This window comes from Somniosus microcephalus, chromosome 5, assembly GCF_052327205.1.
Source record: "Somniosus microcephalus isolate GS21.2 chromosome 5, FLI_Smic_1.0, whole genome shotgun sequence".
NCBI classification, from domain to species: Eukaryota; Metazoa; Chordata; class Chondrichthyes; order Squaliformes; family Somniosidae; genus Somniosus; species Somniosus microcephalus.
Genome location: NC_140991.1, coordinates 39,223,620 through 39,241,232, shown reverse-complemented (window position 1 = coordinate 39,241,232; position 17,613 = coordinate 39,223,620). Strand labels below are relative to the sequence as shown.

Genomic DNA, 17,613 nt, shown 5'->3' with positions numbered 1-17,613 from the left:
TTTCCATGATGATAAAAATTCCATGGTTTTTAATATAATTTAAAAAAAAGTTTGTTTATGCTATTTCAGCTTCGACCGTTATCCCATGTGTATGTCCCAATCTTTATTTTGCTCTCTGTAAAATGATTAAAAAGTGAAGGATAATCAATGCATTTTACTTCCTGGTTTGCTGTCTGTGAGAATTCTTCAATGTGATTGGCTGTTTAGCCAGCTTGCTGACATCACTGCTGCTGGACGCTGGCGATTCCCTAGACTTGACGCCAGATTCAAATTAACATTGGGAAGGGTGAAATCCTTTCATCGAGGTTAGCGGCGAGCACCTTCACTGCACCGCTGACCGCAAAATCCGGGCCAATGAAAAAATGTGAAGCTATTTACTCCACAACTATTACCTCTTAATAAAACAATCTTAAATACATTATTATATTGTTAGGATTACTAAAGCCTTTCAGTCAATCCATTTTAAAATCAACATCACATCACAAAAAATCCATCAGCTTAAATTAATAGCGGAAATGTTAAATGGCATATTTTACAACACCGCAAAGTGCCAATATCTTGATATGCTAAACAGAGGTAAAATGCAATTTAACTTGCAGTAAATAATGTAACCTGCATTATAATGGAAGGGTTTTTTGCTGACATCTCTCAAACTGTTGACATGTAAGCATTTACCTCTCAAGGCCAGCTTTAAGCACAGACATAATGCTCACAGGGATAAAACAAATATTGCATGCAGTCATGTTTGTCTTCAGCGGAAGAAACTTGTCAGGTAAGTGCATTCTAATTCACTTGTAAACTTGTACAGCTGAATGAATAGAAGCAATCCGCTAATATCAAGCGGCACTTACTCACCAATAACCTGCTCTCCGATGTTCAGTTTGGGTTCTGCCAGGACCACTCGGCTCCAGACCTCATTAAAGCCTTGGTCCAAATATGGACAAAAGAGCTGAATTCTAGAGGTGATGCGAGGGGGACTAACCTTGGCATCAAGGAGCCCGAGTAAAATTGAAGTCAACGGGAATCAGGGGGAAAACTCTTCACTGGCTAGAGTCATACCTAGCACAAAGGAAGATGTTTATGGATGTTGGAGGCCAATCATCTCAGCCCCAGGACATCGCTGCAGGAGTTCCTCAGGGCAGTGTCCTAGGCCCAACCATCTTCAGCTGTTTCATCAATGACCTTCCCTCCAACATAAGGTCCCCTCCAAGACACACACCATCCTAGCTTGGAAATATATTGCCGTTCCTTCTTAGTTGCTGGGTCAAAATCCTCAAGGTGGCTCACCACCATCTTTTCAAGGGCAATTAGGGATGGGCAATAAATGCTAGTCTTGGCAGTGATGCTCACATCCCATGAATGAATAAAAAAAAAAAAGTACAATTTTATAACATCTATTAGGTCTTCTCTGCTTCAGTGGAAAGTTATTGCATCTCAAGTCATTCCTCATTCCTGGCATCATCCCAGTAAATCTACGTTATACACTGTCTATGGCTTTACAGCACTTTAACTGTGACCTAACTATTGTTTTGTACCAACTAATCTTTTTTTTAAACTTTAGGCTCCTATTTATAAAACCCAAAATGCTGTTGACCTTTTTTGTGGCTTTATCTACTTCACACTTTCAGGGAATTATGTATTTGAACCTCCAGTTCTCCGCTCATCACATGATTTGGTGTCTTTCTATGGAGTGTATACCTCCATTGCTGGTTTTGCCTCCCAGAATGTATTATTTCACACGTATCCACATTAAGCTGTACTCTCACCTGTCTGCCCATTCTGCTAAGATGTCAATGCCTTCCTGAAGTCTTTTAGTCCTACTTGCTGTTTGCTGAATTGTCTACTTTTGTATCATCAAATTTCCAGATTGCATTCTCTTGAATATTAAGGGAATCTGATAGTATCTCTGGAATAGTAAGGTAGCTGGGACTCACTGAGATAGAAGCCAAGAAAATAATAATGTCTCTTATGCTGATGGTTGCATTCACTGGCTGTTGAAGATTAAACTTTAACAACCTGCCTCCAGCATAGGCCTTCTCACTCACAGATTAGCCAGACATTGCAATTCCATATCTCTTTCAAACCACAATGAGATAGCACAATTAAAACTCTTTGGGACTAAAATTCTTGGGGCCAGGAAATAGGCCGGGATCTGGTGGCGCAGGTTATTTTTGGCACCCTTTAGGCCAAAGGAACAATCTTTTGCTCTGGGGCGCGGGTGGGGGGGGGGGGGGTGGGTACCTACCCACCTGGACCGAGCATTATACAGCACTGTTTACTGCCTCCTTGGGATAGATGGCTTCAGAGATTAGTGGCACGGGCACTTACCACCTTCATGTAAATCAGGTGGCCTCCCCAACCGTGCCTACTTTCTTGGGCAAGCAGTGGAAATTACCAGCTGACATGATCACGGCATAAGTGCTGGCCCACGGAATTTCTGGGCCCTTGTTTTCAGAATTATGAACACAAACGACTTTGCCAAACAGAAGTGCAAACTCTCCAATGCTTAAATAGAAGATTCAAAAAATATCAGATACTGATATAATACAATTTTGTTAATTTAACAAATGCAGCTGGTAAAAAGATGAAAAATAATTGAAATTTAAGATTTAGAACAGCCAGAACATTGTAAAACCAGCATTACCTGAAATCGTCTATCATATTCATAGAACTTTTCCACCAGGAAAGCATAGAAAGGATTAAATGTCTTTTCTTGCAGGCAACAGTGAACAAGGACATGAATAATCTCCCTTTCCTGCTGATCTTTCAGCCCAAGCCTGTAATAATAAAGGATGAATGTGAAGTCCAGAGAACAGTCAAGACATTATGAAGTTACTTTAAATACATTTAACTTAATTGCAGTTGCAGATTTTAAAAAGTATGTTATTAGGTGAACTTATTTTTGTGCTCATTCACGGAGAGGCATCTCAGTGCTGCAGAAAGTTATAACATGGAGTATCAAAAAGTAACACCAGGACTTCAAATGAACCTGATGCAGAAAACAGTTGCTCTGAATGCCACAACATGCCTTAATCCCAACTGATGACCATCCTCCAATGCGTCAGTTAAAGCTTTTGCCATTATTTAGCAATAAATGACAACCTAACTTGGGTTGAAAGTATGCCATTTGTGAGAAACTGAAAAATTGTTCTTTATAGCCAATTGAGACAGACTTTGGCCTAGAAATTCAGTTGTTTGCGCCAGCCGCTAGCGCCTTAGGAGGAGATGTGGGGCGCTAGGCGACTAGCGGCCGGGCGCAGTGCGATCTGCGCCTCTCCCCAACTTCAGTAAAGATTTAGCGGCGGCGCAAAGCCTTTGCGCGCGCTCAGCTGCGCGCGCAGATCCTGACGTCATTTCATCGTGCAACGCCCTTTGTGCGCCCCAAACCGGAAATTCAGTGGCGCCGGCCTATTGTGCGCCTGGCGCCCCTAGCGACTGGTAGAGGGGAACGGTTCCCAGTCGCTGTGGGGCGAGGGGGGTACAAATTAAAGGGCACTCCTCCTGCAGTAGAAATGGCAGCCATTTTGCAACACTCCTTCTTTGTGAGAGACGGATCTTTGCAGAGAGACAAAGGTAGAGAGCTTTCTGGTTTGGCTCAACACTCGCACAGGTACTTGTGGCTTCAGGCCACAGCTTTGCACTTGTCTTTAACTTCAGAGCCATAGCATTGATTGGAAACATATAATGGGGGCTGCAACGGGTGCAAACGTTGGCCTTCTCCATAGTCCTGGGCGTTGTACAGATCAAGCAGCAGTGGTCAGGCTTTGCTTCAGGGCTGCAGTGTGCAGGGCGTGGCAGGCAAACAAATCCACCCTCCCCCTTTAAGAGCTCACCGGCGCCAGAGTGTCTGCCGTTAATCAGCAACTCGCCGAACCTGCGCTGCGCCCGCCCTCGGGGGTATCGCCCCGGGCCGCCGGCTTAGCGCCTAATGATAGTCGTGCATCGCCTGTTTTAGCACAGCAGCAACCTCTTGGGGCGATGCCACTGAATATCGGCGAAGGTGGCGCGAAGTTGCGCCGGGCGCAAAATTTAGCGGCCGCCCGGCTGTAGCGCCCCAAACGTGGCTATACTGAATTTCTAGGCCTTTCAGTCCATCAGGCTGAGCTAAATTTGAACACCACGTGGAACCCAATGTTCCATTTGTTCTCTCAAGCCAGACAACTCTGGTGAAATGTGTAGCATATTCAGATAGACAGAGCCTCGAATTTAATACATAAACCAAATCTACAGGATTTGCTGGACAGTCACCATTCACCTCTAGAACAGCAAAGAGGAAAGAAGGTAAGAACCTGCATTTATAAAGTGCCTTTCACAACCTCAGGATGTTGCACAGCGTTTCACAGCCAATTAATTACTTTTGAAGTGTACATAGGAACAGGAGTAGGCCATTCAGCCCCTCAATTAGATCATGGCTGATCTGCATCTTAACTTCATCTACCCGCCTTGGTTCCATAACCCTTTATGCCCTTGCCTAACAAAAATTTATCAATCTCAGTTGTGAAATTTTCAACTGACCTACCCTAAACAGCTTTTTGGGGAAGAGTGTTCCAAATTTTCACTTACCTTTGTGCGAAGAAGTGCTTCTTGACATCACCCCTGAATGGCCGAGCTCTAATTTTATTATGCCCCCTTGTTCTGGATTCCCCCACCAGGGGAAATAGGTTCTCTACCTACGCTATCAACTTAAACACCTCAACTAACACCTTGATCTTCTATACTCTAGGGAATACAAGCCTAGTCTATGTAGCTCGTACTCATAATTTAACCCTTTTAGTCCTGCTATCATTCTGGTGAATCTGTGCTGTACACCCTCAGAGGCCAATATATCCTTCCCGAGGTGTGATGCCCAGAACTGAACGCGGTACTCTAAATAGGGTCTAACCAGAGCTTTATATAACTAATTAACTTCCACCCCTTTGTATTCCAGCCTACGTGAGATAAAGGCCAACATGCCATTAGCCTTTTAAATTATTTTTTGTACTTGTCCACCAGTGTTCAGTGATTTTTGTATTTGGACCCTTAAATCTCTCTGCCCCTCCACTGTTCCTAGTTTCTCACCATTTAGAAAATACTCGGATCTATCTTTCTTAGGTCGAAAGTGGATGACCTCATACCTCCTGACACTGAACAACATCTGCCACAGTTTTGCCCACTCACTTAATCAATGTTCCTTTGCAACTTTCAGCTCCCATCTACATTATTTACTGTGCCACCGAACTTGGTGTCATCAGCAAACTTGGATATACCGCTCCCTATTCATTCATCCAAGTCATTTATAAATATAGTGCAAAGCTGAGGCCCCAGTACAGATCCCTGGGGCACCACTAGTCACATCCTGCCAATTTGAGTACATACTGATATTCCCTACTCTCCCACTTAACCAATTCCCTGCCATGTAAATAGGTTGCCTCCAATTCCATTCACTCTCATTTTTGTTAACAGTCTCTTATCTGGAACCTTATCAAATGCCTTCTGGAAGTCCATAAAAATAACATCCAAAAACACTCCTTTATCTACCATGTTAGTTACCTCTTCAAAAAAATGTAATTAGGTTCGTTAGATAGGACTTACCCGTTACAAATCCATGCTGGCTCTCTCTGATCAGTTCCTATTTAGAGTCATAGAGTTATACAGCACAGAAAGAGGCCCTTTGGCCCATCATGTCCATGCCGGCCATCAAGCCCCGTCTATTCTAATCCCATTTTCCAGCACTTGGTCCGTAGCCTTGTATGCTATGGCGTTTCAAGTGCTCATCTAAATGCTTCTTGACTGTTGTGAGGGTTCCTGTCTCTACCACCCTTTCAGGTAGTGAGTTCCAGATTCCAACCACCCTCTGGGTGAAAAAGTTTTTCCTCAATCCAAGTGCTCAGTCACTCTGTCCCTAACTCCAGATTCTAGTAACTTTCCCACATCAGACGCTAGACGAATAGGCCTATAATTTCCTAGTTTATCTCTCCTACCATTTTTTAATAATGGAGTGAAAATACCTACATTAGTAACATTATTCATGACTTAACAATTCTAATTACAACAAAACATTTTATAATCTCAATATTGAGCTACCAAGCATTGTATGCCAAAATAATTAAATACAACATTTTCTGAGCTATAAATAGTAATTGCCCATCAGACCAATAAATTTGGAGTTGAAACCATTTGATAAAATATGATCTGATATGAAGCACTACAGCAGGGGTATCCAAGTTTTTGATTTTGTGGGCTGCACAGAAGCATACCTTGGAGCCTCTGGCGCAACATATAAAACTTAATTAATGTTCCCATTATTTTGCATATATTGCAAACTGGTGATAGCAACAAACCTTGGTGTCTTGATTTAGGAATTAGGACAGAGTTGTCTGGACTTTGAGGGCCAGAATGTCAGAGCTTGAGTGCTACTTGAGACACACACCCCTGTAATAGGGAATATAGGAACGGCATGAAGATGCAAAGGAAGAGATAGGACTTTGCCAGGTAAAGGTTCCAACTACAGGTTTGTTTCCAAGAAGTGCTGGAGTGTTAGAACATCCCAAAGTGCTTCATAACTAAATAAATTACTTTTCAAGTATAGTCACAGTTGTTATTTAGGTAAATGTTGCACTCAAATTATACAGAGCAAGGGCCACAACAGTAAATTATCAGTTAACCCTTTTTTACTGAGGAACAAATATTGGCTCGGTTACCTGGAAAACTCCTCTACTGTTCCTGGAATAGTGGCATCAGATCTAAACATACAAGCAGTTGGCTTAAAGTCTCATCTGAAAAGTGGCACCTCCAATAACGCAGCACACCTCAGTAATGCACTGAAATGCCAGCCTAGATTATGCGCTCCAGTCCTGTGGTGGGGCTCGAATTTTATGATTCCGAGGTGAGAGTGTTACACCAAATCAACCAAGTTCACAGTATAGCCCCACTATACCATATTAGTCTAACATTTATTGTTCAAACTGTATCAAGGTATTTTTTTAATTCAGCAAAGCAAGAGTTAGATATTGACCTTATAAGTTTTTCAAAAGCATCCAAATAATCCTCACTGGTCATCACGACACAGAAGATGTTCTTCCGTATGTCTGTATTCATCCTTTGTTTTCGTGCAAGCTCCATCATTTTCCCACTGACCTAAAATGTAACAAATAGTACTTGCTCAACAATGCAGAAATATTGACTACAGTCAAGGGCTGCAGTAATTAACTAACATTACCAGTTTTTATTTTGTATGTTCCTTTGGTAAACTTATTTAAAATCTGAAATGCTTCAAACCAGTTTTGAGAGGGCTATAATCTTAGTATTGTGATGTTAATTAACAATTATATCATTATAGGGCGAGTCAATTGACGAGCATTGATAATGAGTCTCTTCTGAACTCTCACAGCTTTTCAGCTCTTTAATTAGAGGATAACAGTCTTTCAAGTAACTCCTAACTTACCCCGCAGCTGGCTCTCCCCACTTGAAAGGGGTTCAGAAGTCGAACGTGTGCGCAGGAGAGGCAGCGCGTGCGCATCGAACTTACGTTTTTTTTGCAGGTTTTCCCGGGCGGGTAAGTCTCCAGAAGTTAGACATGTAAAAAGCAGTCGCAAGGCTTGCTTTTTACAAGGTAAGTGGTGAATTAATTAAAATAAAAACATTTTTTTCCACAGGTTTATTATTTTTAATAAATACTTTAAAGAAAGGTAAGTTTATTTTTAGCCCTGTTAGAAAATGTAATTAATTTTTTCAAAAATTTAAATTATTGTTTAAAATAGTTATTTCATGTAATTTATAGTTTATTTTAAAAATGTGATTTTAAAGAAAATTTATTTGAAGATTTAGTGATGTTTTGGGGCTTATAGTATTTATAGGTTTGACAGGTCCTGTCAAACTTATGAATGAAGCATTCCCTGCTACCATTGGCTCTCCATGGCCCACATGATCCCAGGGGACGCATCGAACTAACTGCGCTCCTGGGATATGCAAGCACTGCGCGCCAGCAGTTGGAGGAGGCTCAGGATCGGAATCCCACGTGGGCCCACAGCTCAACGGTCGGCGCGCTAGGTAAGTGCAGGTCAGGGGCTTGCACCCGCGGGAAGCCCCCGACCCAAATTTCTGGGCCATTATTCTTTTCTGATGAAAGTCATCATAATAGAGTTATGCTGATCGAGTTAGAGGAAGGAAGATCACAAGGAGGCTCGAGTGGAGCATACACGCCGGCATGGACTGGTTGGGCCAAATGGCCTGTTTCTGTGTTATATATCCTATGTAATCAGCATATTTAAGTATAGCAAGACTCAGACTGATAGTTATGAACTATGAATAAAAGAGCTGCAGAAAAGAATAGAGTTTCATGGATGAATAAGGAGGTATGGTCAAAAGTAAAATCTCAGAAGGAGGTATACGATAAAGTTAACGCTTGTAACATAGAAAAACACCTGAATAATTACCAAAAGAGCAGAAGAGAAGCAAAAAGGGAAATTAGAAAGACACAGAATATGAAAAAAGACCACAAGTCAACAAAGACAAAAGGAGTGCAGTGCATGTGGTATGTTTGGACTTTTAAAAGCCCTGTGGTATTAATAGTGATGTAATAGCATGAATTGAGGAAAGGCTAAAAGACAGAAGGCACAGAGTGGGAGTAAATGAATGTTAGATTGGCAAGATGCATCTAATGTTATGCCCCAGGAATCCATGTTAGATCCTCTGTTTTCCTTCATATATGACACAGGCATAGAGGAAATTACATAAAAATTTGCTGAAGTTACCAAATTTGGGGACATGGAAAGATAAATAGCAAACTGTGACAAACAATACAGGAAACCACAGGGGAGTGGGCAGAGATCAGGCAAAAACAGCTAAATGTGTAGTACATTTTGGGGAAAAGAGGGTGGAAATATACCCTAATTAGTAAAATTCCCAATGGGCTTTTAAATTCTGAAAATTAATAGAAGTGTTCAAATTACAAGTGTTTGAGACAGTAAACAGTGAAAGATTATTTCCGCTGGTCAATGCATCAGCAAAAAGGGATATTAAACTCAGGATTAGTACTAAAAGTATTAAAGGGGAAGGTTAGAAATATTTCATGGAAATTATTTAGAATATGGATTGCTTTTCCACAAATGGCTATTGAAACAGATTCAATGACAACATTTAAGAAGCAAATAGCCAAACATGAAAGGAATGGAATATAGGAAATGAAACAATAGGGGGAAACTACCAGCTGCACAAACATGAAGGGCTGAATTAACTCCGACTGACACCCTTATATACTTCGTACCAAATGGAAGCATCATTTCATTAAGTAAAGATGCAAAACAAAATATATATTCAAGATACAGGAAACTTTGTTATATCCGGCACTGACGGGACCGAGCTGTTGCCGATCTATCAAAATTGCCGGACATACCAGCGTTAATGTTGAAGCATATGGAGGTTTTCATCTCCGTATCTGACAACAAACACTGTTGCTTAGCAACAGCTTCTAAACAATCGGCCCGTACCTTGGAAGCATCTCTGTAGCTTAGCAACAGCTTCAGAGAGACTTTCCAGAGCCTGACTGTTGAAAAAAAAGCCACGAGAAGAAAAAAAACCTAACAAAACGGCTCCTGATTTCTGCCGGTAGATCGAGGTTTCCGGACATACAACAACCTCCGGATAAACCAAAGTTTCCTGTATGCTGGAATTAACTTAAACACTTGTTTATACAGGGTTAAGATAACCTAAACCACACTGGTATAAAACGGGGGAATCAACAAAGCAAAATAACATTAATTGACTTCACACCCACAGTGGCAACTGAAATTCTTACCTCTCCAACAGCAATCTGTTGCTGCATCTTGGTACTCGCGTGGTCAATCATGGGGACGCCACTCCATGAAGATCCCACAATCCACCACCGCCCTACTTGGTCTGCTGTCAGTAGGTTTTCCAATGTTGCACGGAGCAGGAAGTCACCACGACTGTTATGAATCTACAAAGACATAATAGATGGCACAGGAGCTTGTTTTCTTTCAATAATCAATGCATATTTTTAATATTCATTCTAGGATTTTGACCCAGCAACGATGAAGGAACGGCGATATATGCCCAAGTCAAAATGATGTGCGACTTGGAGGTGCTGCCCTTTTGCTTCTAGGTGGTGGTGGTTGTAGGATTAGGAGGTGCTACTGAAGAAACCTTGGCGAGTTGTTGCATTTCATCCTGTAGACAGTACACATTGTAACCATGGTAAATCGGTGGTAGAGGTCTAGGCTGGTGGATATGGTGCCAATCCAATGGATGGCTTTGTCCTGGATGGTGCCAAGCTACTTGAGTATTGTTGCAGTGGCACCCATCCAGACAAGTGGAGAGTATTCTACCACACTCCTGACTTGTACCTTTTAGGTGGTGGAGAGGCTTTGGGGAGTCAGAAGGTGAGCTATTCACAGCAGAATACCCAGCCTCCGACATGCTCTAGTAGCCACGGCATTTATGTGACAGGCCCAGATGTGTTTCTGGTCTCCAGGATGTTGATTGTGGGGGACTCGAACGATGGTAATGCCATTGAATGGCAAGGGGAGGTGGTTAGGCACTCTCTTGTTGGAGATGGTCATTGCTTGGTGCAAATGTTAATTGTCATTTATCAGTCCAAGCCTTGATGTTGCCCAGGTCTTGCTGCATGTGGGAATGGACTGCTTCATTATGTGAGGAATTGCAAATGGAGCTGAATACTGTGCAATCATCAGTGAATAGCCCCACTTCTGACCTTATGATGGGCTTGAGGGGTTGGGGTGGTGGGGGGGCGGGGGGGAAGAGAGATTGATGAAGCAGCTGAAGGTAGTTGGGGTTAGGACACTGCCCTGAGGAAACTCTTGCAGCCGCAACGGAGTGGGGCTGAAATGATTGGCCTCCAACAACCCCAACCAGCTTTCTTTGTGCGAGGTGTGACTCCAGCCACAGATGAGTTTTCCCCGATTGATTTCAGTTTTACCAGGGCTCCTCGGTGCCACACTTGGTCGAATGCTGCCTTGATGTAAAAGGCAGTCAGTCTCGTCTCACATCTCAAATTTAGCGCGTGTTCATGTTTAGACCATGTGATGAGGTATGGATGTCAAGGGATATGGAACAAAGGTGGGTAAGTGGAATCGAGCACAGATCAGCCATGATCTAATTTACAGACCAGGCTTGAGGGGCTGAATGGCCGACTGCTGCTCCTATGCCAGTGTTGTAGCTGTACTGGAACAGCTTGGGTGGAGGTATGGCTAGCTCTGGAGCACAGATCTTTAGCACAACATCCAGGATGTTGTCAGGACCCGTAGCCTTTGCTGTGTCCAGTGCACTCAATCGTTTATGAACGTCACATGGAGTGAATCAGATTGGCTGAAGTTAGTCATCTTTGATGGTGGGGAGCTCAGGAGGAAGCGGAGAACCTGCCACTCTGCATTTCTGGCTGAGGATGGTTGGAAACGCTTCAGCATTTTAATTAGATTCTGATCATGAATCAGAATGCCCTAAATATTACATTTAAGGCAACTGATTTAGATTAAAAATGAAACTATCAACATGGATTGCAAGTACAATAGAAGAAAGAAACAATTTTCATTTATATAGTGTCTTTCATAACCTTAGGATGTCCCAAAGTGCTGCACAGCCTACTGGTGTAATGTAGGAAAATGCCGTAGCCAATTTGCACGTGATGTTGGTTGAGGGATAAATGTTAGCCAGGACACCAAGCAAACCCCTCGCTTTCCCTAGAATAGTGCCGTGGGATTCTTTTACGTCTACCTGAAAGGGCAAATGGGGTCTCTGTTTAGCTTCTCATCTGAAAGACGGTACCTTCGACAGTGCAACACTCCCTCAGTAAGTGCACTGAAGTGTCAACTTAGGTTATGTCCTTCAGTTACTGGAGTGGGCCTTGAACCCACAACCTTCTGACTTGGAGGAGAGTGCTACCACTGAATCTAAACCTTGTATAGCCCTGCACTGCAACTGACTGAAGCATACATGACCAAAAAGCTCTGAGTTGCAAGATTCTTATTGGCCTGCACCAGGAATTAGTCAAATTGCAAACCTTCACTGACTTTGCTCCTGGGCAACTTTTTAAAATTGAGTACACCTCAGCAGCTGAGATGGAATTCAATAGCCAGCTTTAAATTTTTTTTATAAAGGTTAATCCCCTCAGATATGTTCCCAAACACCGAGCAGGGATTTTATTTTACAATGCTGCGGACCTCAATAGTAGCCATTTCCATTACGGAGTACGGCTGCTTAACTTTAGATAGCAACTGCACCTAAAATTATTTTTGGCACCCACCCTACCCATCCCCATTAAGAACATAAGAAGTAGGAGTAGGCCATACGGCCCCTTGGGCCTGCTCCGCCATTTAATAGGATCATGGCTGATCCAAACCTAAACTCACGTCCACTTCCCTGCCCGTTCCCCGTAACCCCTAATTCCCTTATCAGCCAGGAAACTGTCTATCTCCGTTTTAAATTTATTTAATGTCGCAGCTTCCACAGCTCTCTGGGGTAGCAAATTCCATAAATTTACTACCCTCTGAGTGAAGAAGTTTCTCCTCATCTCAGTTTTGAAAGGGCAGCCCCTTATTCTAAGATTATGCCCCCTAGTTCTAGTCTCACCCATCAGTGGAAACATCCTCCCCGCATCCACCCGATCAAGACCCTTCACAATCTTATATGTTTCGATAAGATCGCCTCTCATTCTTCTGAATTCCAATGAGTAGAGGCCCAACCTACTCAACCTTTCCTCATAAGTCAACCCCCTCATCTCTGGAATCAACCGAGTGAACCTTCTCTGAACTGCCTCGAGAGCAAGTATATCTTTTCTTAAATATGGAAACCAAAACTGTACGCAGTATTCCAGGTGTGGCCTCACCAGTACCCTGTATAACTGAAGCAAGACTTCCCTGCTTTTATACTCCATCCCCCTTGCAATAAAAGCCAAGATTCCATTGGCCTTCCTGATCACCTGCTGTACCTGTTTCATGCACCAGGACCCCCAGATCCTTTTGTACTGTAGCACTTTGCAGTTTCTCTCCATTTAGATAATAACTTGCTCTTTGATTTTTTTCTGCCAAAGTGCATAACCTCACACTTTCCAACATTATATTCCATCTGCCAAATTTCTGCCCACTCACTTAGCCTGTCTATGTCCTTTTGCAGGTTTTTTATGTCCTCCTCACTCACTGCTTTCCCTCCCATCTTTGTATCGTCGGCAAACTTGGATATATTGCACTTGGTCCCCTCCTCCAAACCGTTAATATAGATTGTAAAGAGTTGGGGTCCCAGCACTGACCCCTGCGGAACACCACTAGTTACTGATTGCCAACCCGAGAATGAACCATTTATCCCAACTCTCTGTTTTCTGTTAGATAGCCAATCTTCCACCCATGCCAGTATATTACCCCCAATCCCATGATTTTTTATCTGATGATCCCGTGATTATTTGAGCATCCGTCACAAATTGACTCAATCTATGTTCATAATGGTCACTACACACAAAGATATATTTATATATAATGATGCATCAGTATCACATTACCATAACCCCAATTTAGTTAGTATTAGTCACCAAACAGGATTTCTCATTTCTTACATGTTCTTACATTTTCCACTGTTGGAAGATTATTTCTGTTTACATCTATTTTTGGTGCATTTTTTATGTTGCACATCTTCCTACATAAAAAAGGTATTCCCTCTCATTGCTCTGATCTGGTTTTGCAAAACACAATAGAGTTGCGTTAAGCGAGACCAGATGTTCTATAGAACCGAATTTTCCATTTTACTTACAGTTGAAATAATAAAGTTGGGAAAAAAACATCAGATCACACTCTGTTTATTTTTCAGTCTATAAAGCAAATTTTGCCTGGCAAGTACAGTAGCAATAAAACACATATCATCTGAAGTGGTCTTGTAATGGTCCCTTTTAACTGTAAAGCAAACATTCTCGTTAACAACCTTTGTTACACCAAACAGACACATTTACAGTCTGGATATAAAAACAAATTCACTTTTCGAAGAGGATAACATTAACCTTCATCAGTGTAATGTACAGTTTTGGTTCAACAAGATTTTGTGCAATCAGTGTTTTCTGCTTCTATGAATCTCTCAATGTAGTGAACATGTACTGAAGAATAGATAAGGGTCAACAAAACTATTTTACTATATATATAGTTACGTAAGTTTCGTGTTTGAAGCATAATGACGCACTAAATACTTAATTCATCGCAAGCTGGCTTGTGTGTCATAACTAGGGCCTTGCCATACTATAATACTGCATCAAACTTCATCTGACATCTTTCTGCCCAATCTGCTAACTTGTCTCCACCTGCCTGAAGTCACATACAGTGCTCTTCAGAGTTAACCACATTCCCTATTTTTGTGTTGTCTCAAATATATGATCTTGTGTCCCCATATCAGAGTCCAAATCTACATATAAAATATGAAAAAAGAGATGAGTAATGGTACCAACATGGACCATTATGTACATCCTTCCATTCCAAAAAAACATGTATTTACCACTATATTGAAGGGCGAATATTCCACTTGCTCATTTCTGACACTGCTCCTCGTCTACAGGGAGAGCACATCAAGATATCTCACAATTTATGGATGGAAAATCAGGTGTTACAGGTACTATTTCCTGATATACATTCCTGGGGGGCAGGGCTTCACAACAGGAGCACTAAAATGGAAAACCTATCTTTTAATTGTCAATCTTGCTCAGGGAGGTCAAAAGGTTGGATTCTGCGGTAATGGAAATCTCAGACTGGTGGAGTAGGAAATTGGGATTGGACATATTATTGGGACAGAGTAGCAGAAGCTTTGCTCCGTATTTAACCCGTGCTATGTCTCCTCTGGGAGTGTTTGCTGGGAAAAGAAAAAAGACTTACATTCATATAGTACCTTTCACAACCTCAGGACGTCCTAAGCGCTTTAAAGCCAATGAAGTGCTTTCTGAAGTGTAGTCACTGTTGTAATGTAGGAAACGGGGCAGCCAATTTACACACAGCAAGCTCCCACTAACAGCAATGTGATAATGACCAGAAAATCTGCTTTTTAAAAAAAATAAAAGTGATGTTGATAGTGTAGAGGGAACTTTACTTGGTGTCAGCCTTGGCTCAAAGGTAGCACTTTCGACTGAGTCAGAGGTTGTGGGTTCAAGCCCCACTCAAGACAAGAACAGATAATCTACGCTGGCACTTCAGTGCAGGGAGTACTGCACTGTTGGAGGTGCCGTCTTTCGGATAAGAGGTTAAACCTGTCCTCTCAGGTAGACGTAAAAGATCCCATGGCACTATTTGAAGAGCAGGGGAGTTCTCCTGGTGTCCTGGCCAATATTTATCCCTCAACCAACATCATTAAAACAAATTATCTGGTCATTTATCAAATTGCTGTAGTGAGACCTTGCTGTGCTTTAATTGGCTGCTGTGTTTGCTACATGACAACAGTGACTACAATTCAAAAGTACTTGATTAGCTGGGAAACGCTTCGAGATATTCTGAGGTCGTGAAAGGCGCTATATAAATACAAGTTCTTTTCTGTTTTCAGTTTTTTATATTCTTACTGATCAACTTATCTATGCTGCCACACTTCCTTTAATACTGTATACCTCAATTTTAAATCAACAATTATGTGACACCTTATCAGATGCTTTTTGAAAATCCATACAAACACACATTTAATTTGCTTTATCAATACACTTGATTATTTCTTCAAAGCACTCTACCAGACACAACTTGCAAATCCATGCTGGCTTGCCTTAATAATCAATGTATTTTGAACGGAATCGTATCCTGCTTTATGGCTTATAAAAACTTATCCACTCCTAATGTTAAGCTGACTGCTCTAGTTACCTGGTTTATTCATTTCTCCTATATGCAATTCTGGGCTGAAAAGCAAATCAATCTACTCAAAGGCCTATGCTGCTTTGTAATAATAGTTAGGATATGCGTGACAGCAGCCTGGAAATATTCAAGTTTTGCTCATCTGGCAAGGCAACTGCAATTAGTGCACTCTCCTCCCTAGACCAACTTGGATGACAACAATATGCTCCTTACAGCACTCCACAAATCTCAAAAGATATCACAACTCTAAGTGCTTTACATTGAAGAAAACACAGCAGAAGCAATGAGCTTCAAATGAGAGGCCAAACAGCATGGTTTTGAGGTTTCTTCAAGCAGGGAAGAAAATGGCAAAGAGAACTAGGTATGAGGTTTTCTAAAACAGGAATATAGTCACCAAATGAGCACTCCCCAACGGTGGAGCATTAGTTGACTAAAGGGTACACTGAATAAAAGGATCAAAGGCAGGCATTGACTACTACGGTTAGGTAGGATGAGACCATGGAATTCAAAGGGAGAACAAGACCTACGAAATCAATTCTCAGGGGCAAGGGAAGCCTGTGGAGCTTGGAGAGAACAGGGGTAATAAAAGTGCCAATTTTCTGCAGGCTGTGGCATTTTGAATGAATTGTAACTTGTGGAGGAAGCTAGGGAGTGCTAGAGAAGCCTTTAAGTGATGAAGGCACAAACTAGAATTTCAGTAGTGGTGGGGGAGGCAACTCTGCAGAAAGGTGGTGGTAGAAGACACAGCCTTGGGAATGGAGCATATTGAGATCAGTTTTAGGAAGTCATTCAAAGGCCACCACTTTTCATCCAACATGCACCAAAATTTGGATTATTAGAATGGAGAAAATAGACTTGCTACTTCAAGAGTTAAAAGGAAGCTTAGAAAAGAGAGACAACAGCAAGCATTTACACAGAACCTCCACATAGCAAAATCTCAAGATGTCAAGCCACGGCAGAAGAATTAGGAGAGGTGAAGAAAGCTTAATCAAAAAGATGCATTTTAGAGAATGTTTCAAAGGTTGAAGAGATAAAGGCAGAGGGGATTCCGGATGGAGATCTAGGGAGTAGAATTGGAGAGCCAAAGTTTTGTGGGGGGGTGGGGGGGCATAAGACTGGAGGAGGTTGCAAAAGTACAGCGAGACAAGACTGGAGGAAGGTGCAGGCGGCAACGAGGATGTTAAATTCAACTTGTTATGGGAAAGGGAGCTAGTCTCATCAATGAGGACAGGGATGATGAGCAAGCAGGACATGTAGATGACTTTTTGAAACATCTGGAGTTTATTTGCACAGTGTTAAATGATGGTGGAGATTGGTGAACAAGGTTGAGCAGCCACAGGCAGAAGCACCATGCCACCTATCTTGGAGATGGAAGCTGGGAAGACTTAATCAATGTGTATAGTAAATACAGATAGGTGTAAGATACACATGACTGGTAGCCATGACAAAGTGTTACACAAAGTGTGTGACAAGGGAAGACCATGCATATGCAAGACTATAAATTAAAACGTGAGTGGGTTGCAAACTTCCATTTCAAAATGGACTGAAAATCCCGTTATCAGGATCTTTTACAAAAAATATTGTAAAACTTAATATTTATTTTCATTAGCAGGCATGCCTGTAGACAATTGTTTCAATGATGGAGTTCCATTTTAAATGAGTCACAGTAACATTCGTTAGAAAAGCATCAGTTGATATTGCAAACCAATTTTTGTGAATTGTCCTGACCGTCCAAATATTGCCACCTAGTGGCTCTGCAGCAGTCTGCAACTTCCAGGAGCTTCTGTCAGCTGGCTGAATA

At 41.9% G+C, this 17,613-nt stretch overlaps 1 protein-coding gene across 1 annotated transcript in view; it reads right to left on the bottom strand.

Annotated features, from left to right (window-relative positions):
* nom1 (nucleolar protein with MIF4G domain 1) overlaps positions 1-17,613 on the bottom strand; it is a 69,525-nt gene that overhangs the window by 15,894 nt on the left and 36,018 nt on the right. The window contains exons 7-9 of the mRNA XM_085987537.1: positions 9,776-9,937; positions 6,995-7,116; positions 2,645-2,777 (exon numbers count right to left, since the gene is read on the bottom strand). Coding sequence (XP_085843663.1) covers positions 2,645-2,777; positions 6,995-7,116; positions 9,776-9,937 — 417 coding nt within the window. The remainder of the gene's footprint in view (positions 1-2,644; positions 2,778-6,994; positions 7,117-9,775; positions 9,938-17,613) is intronic.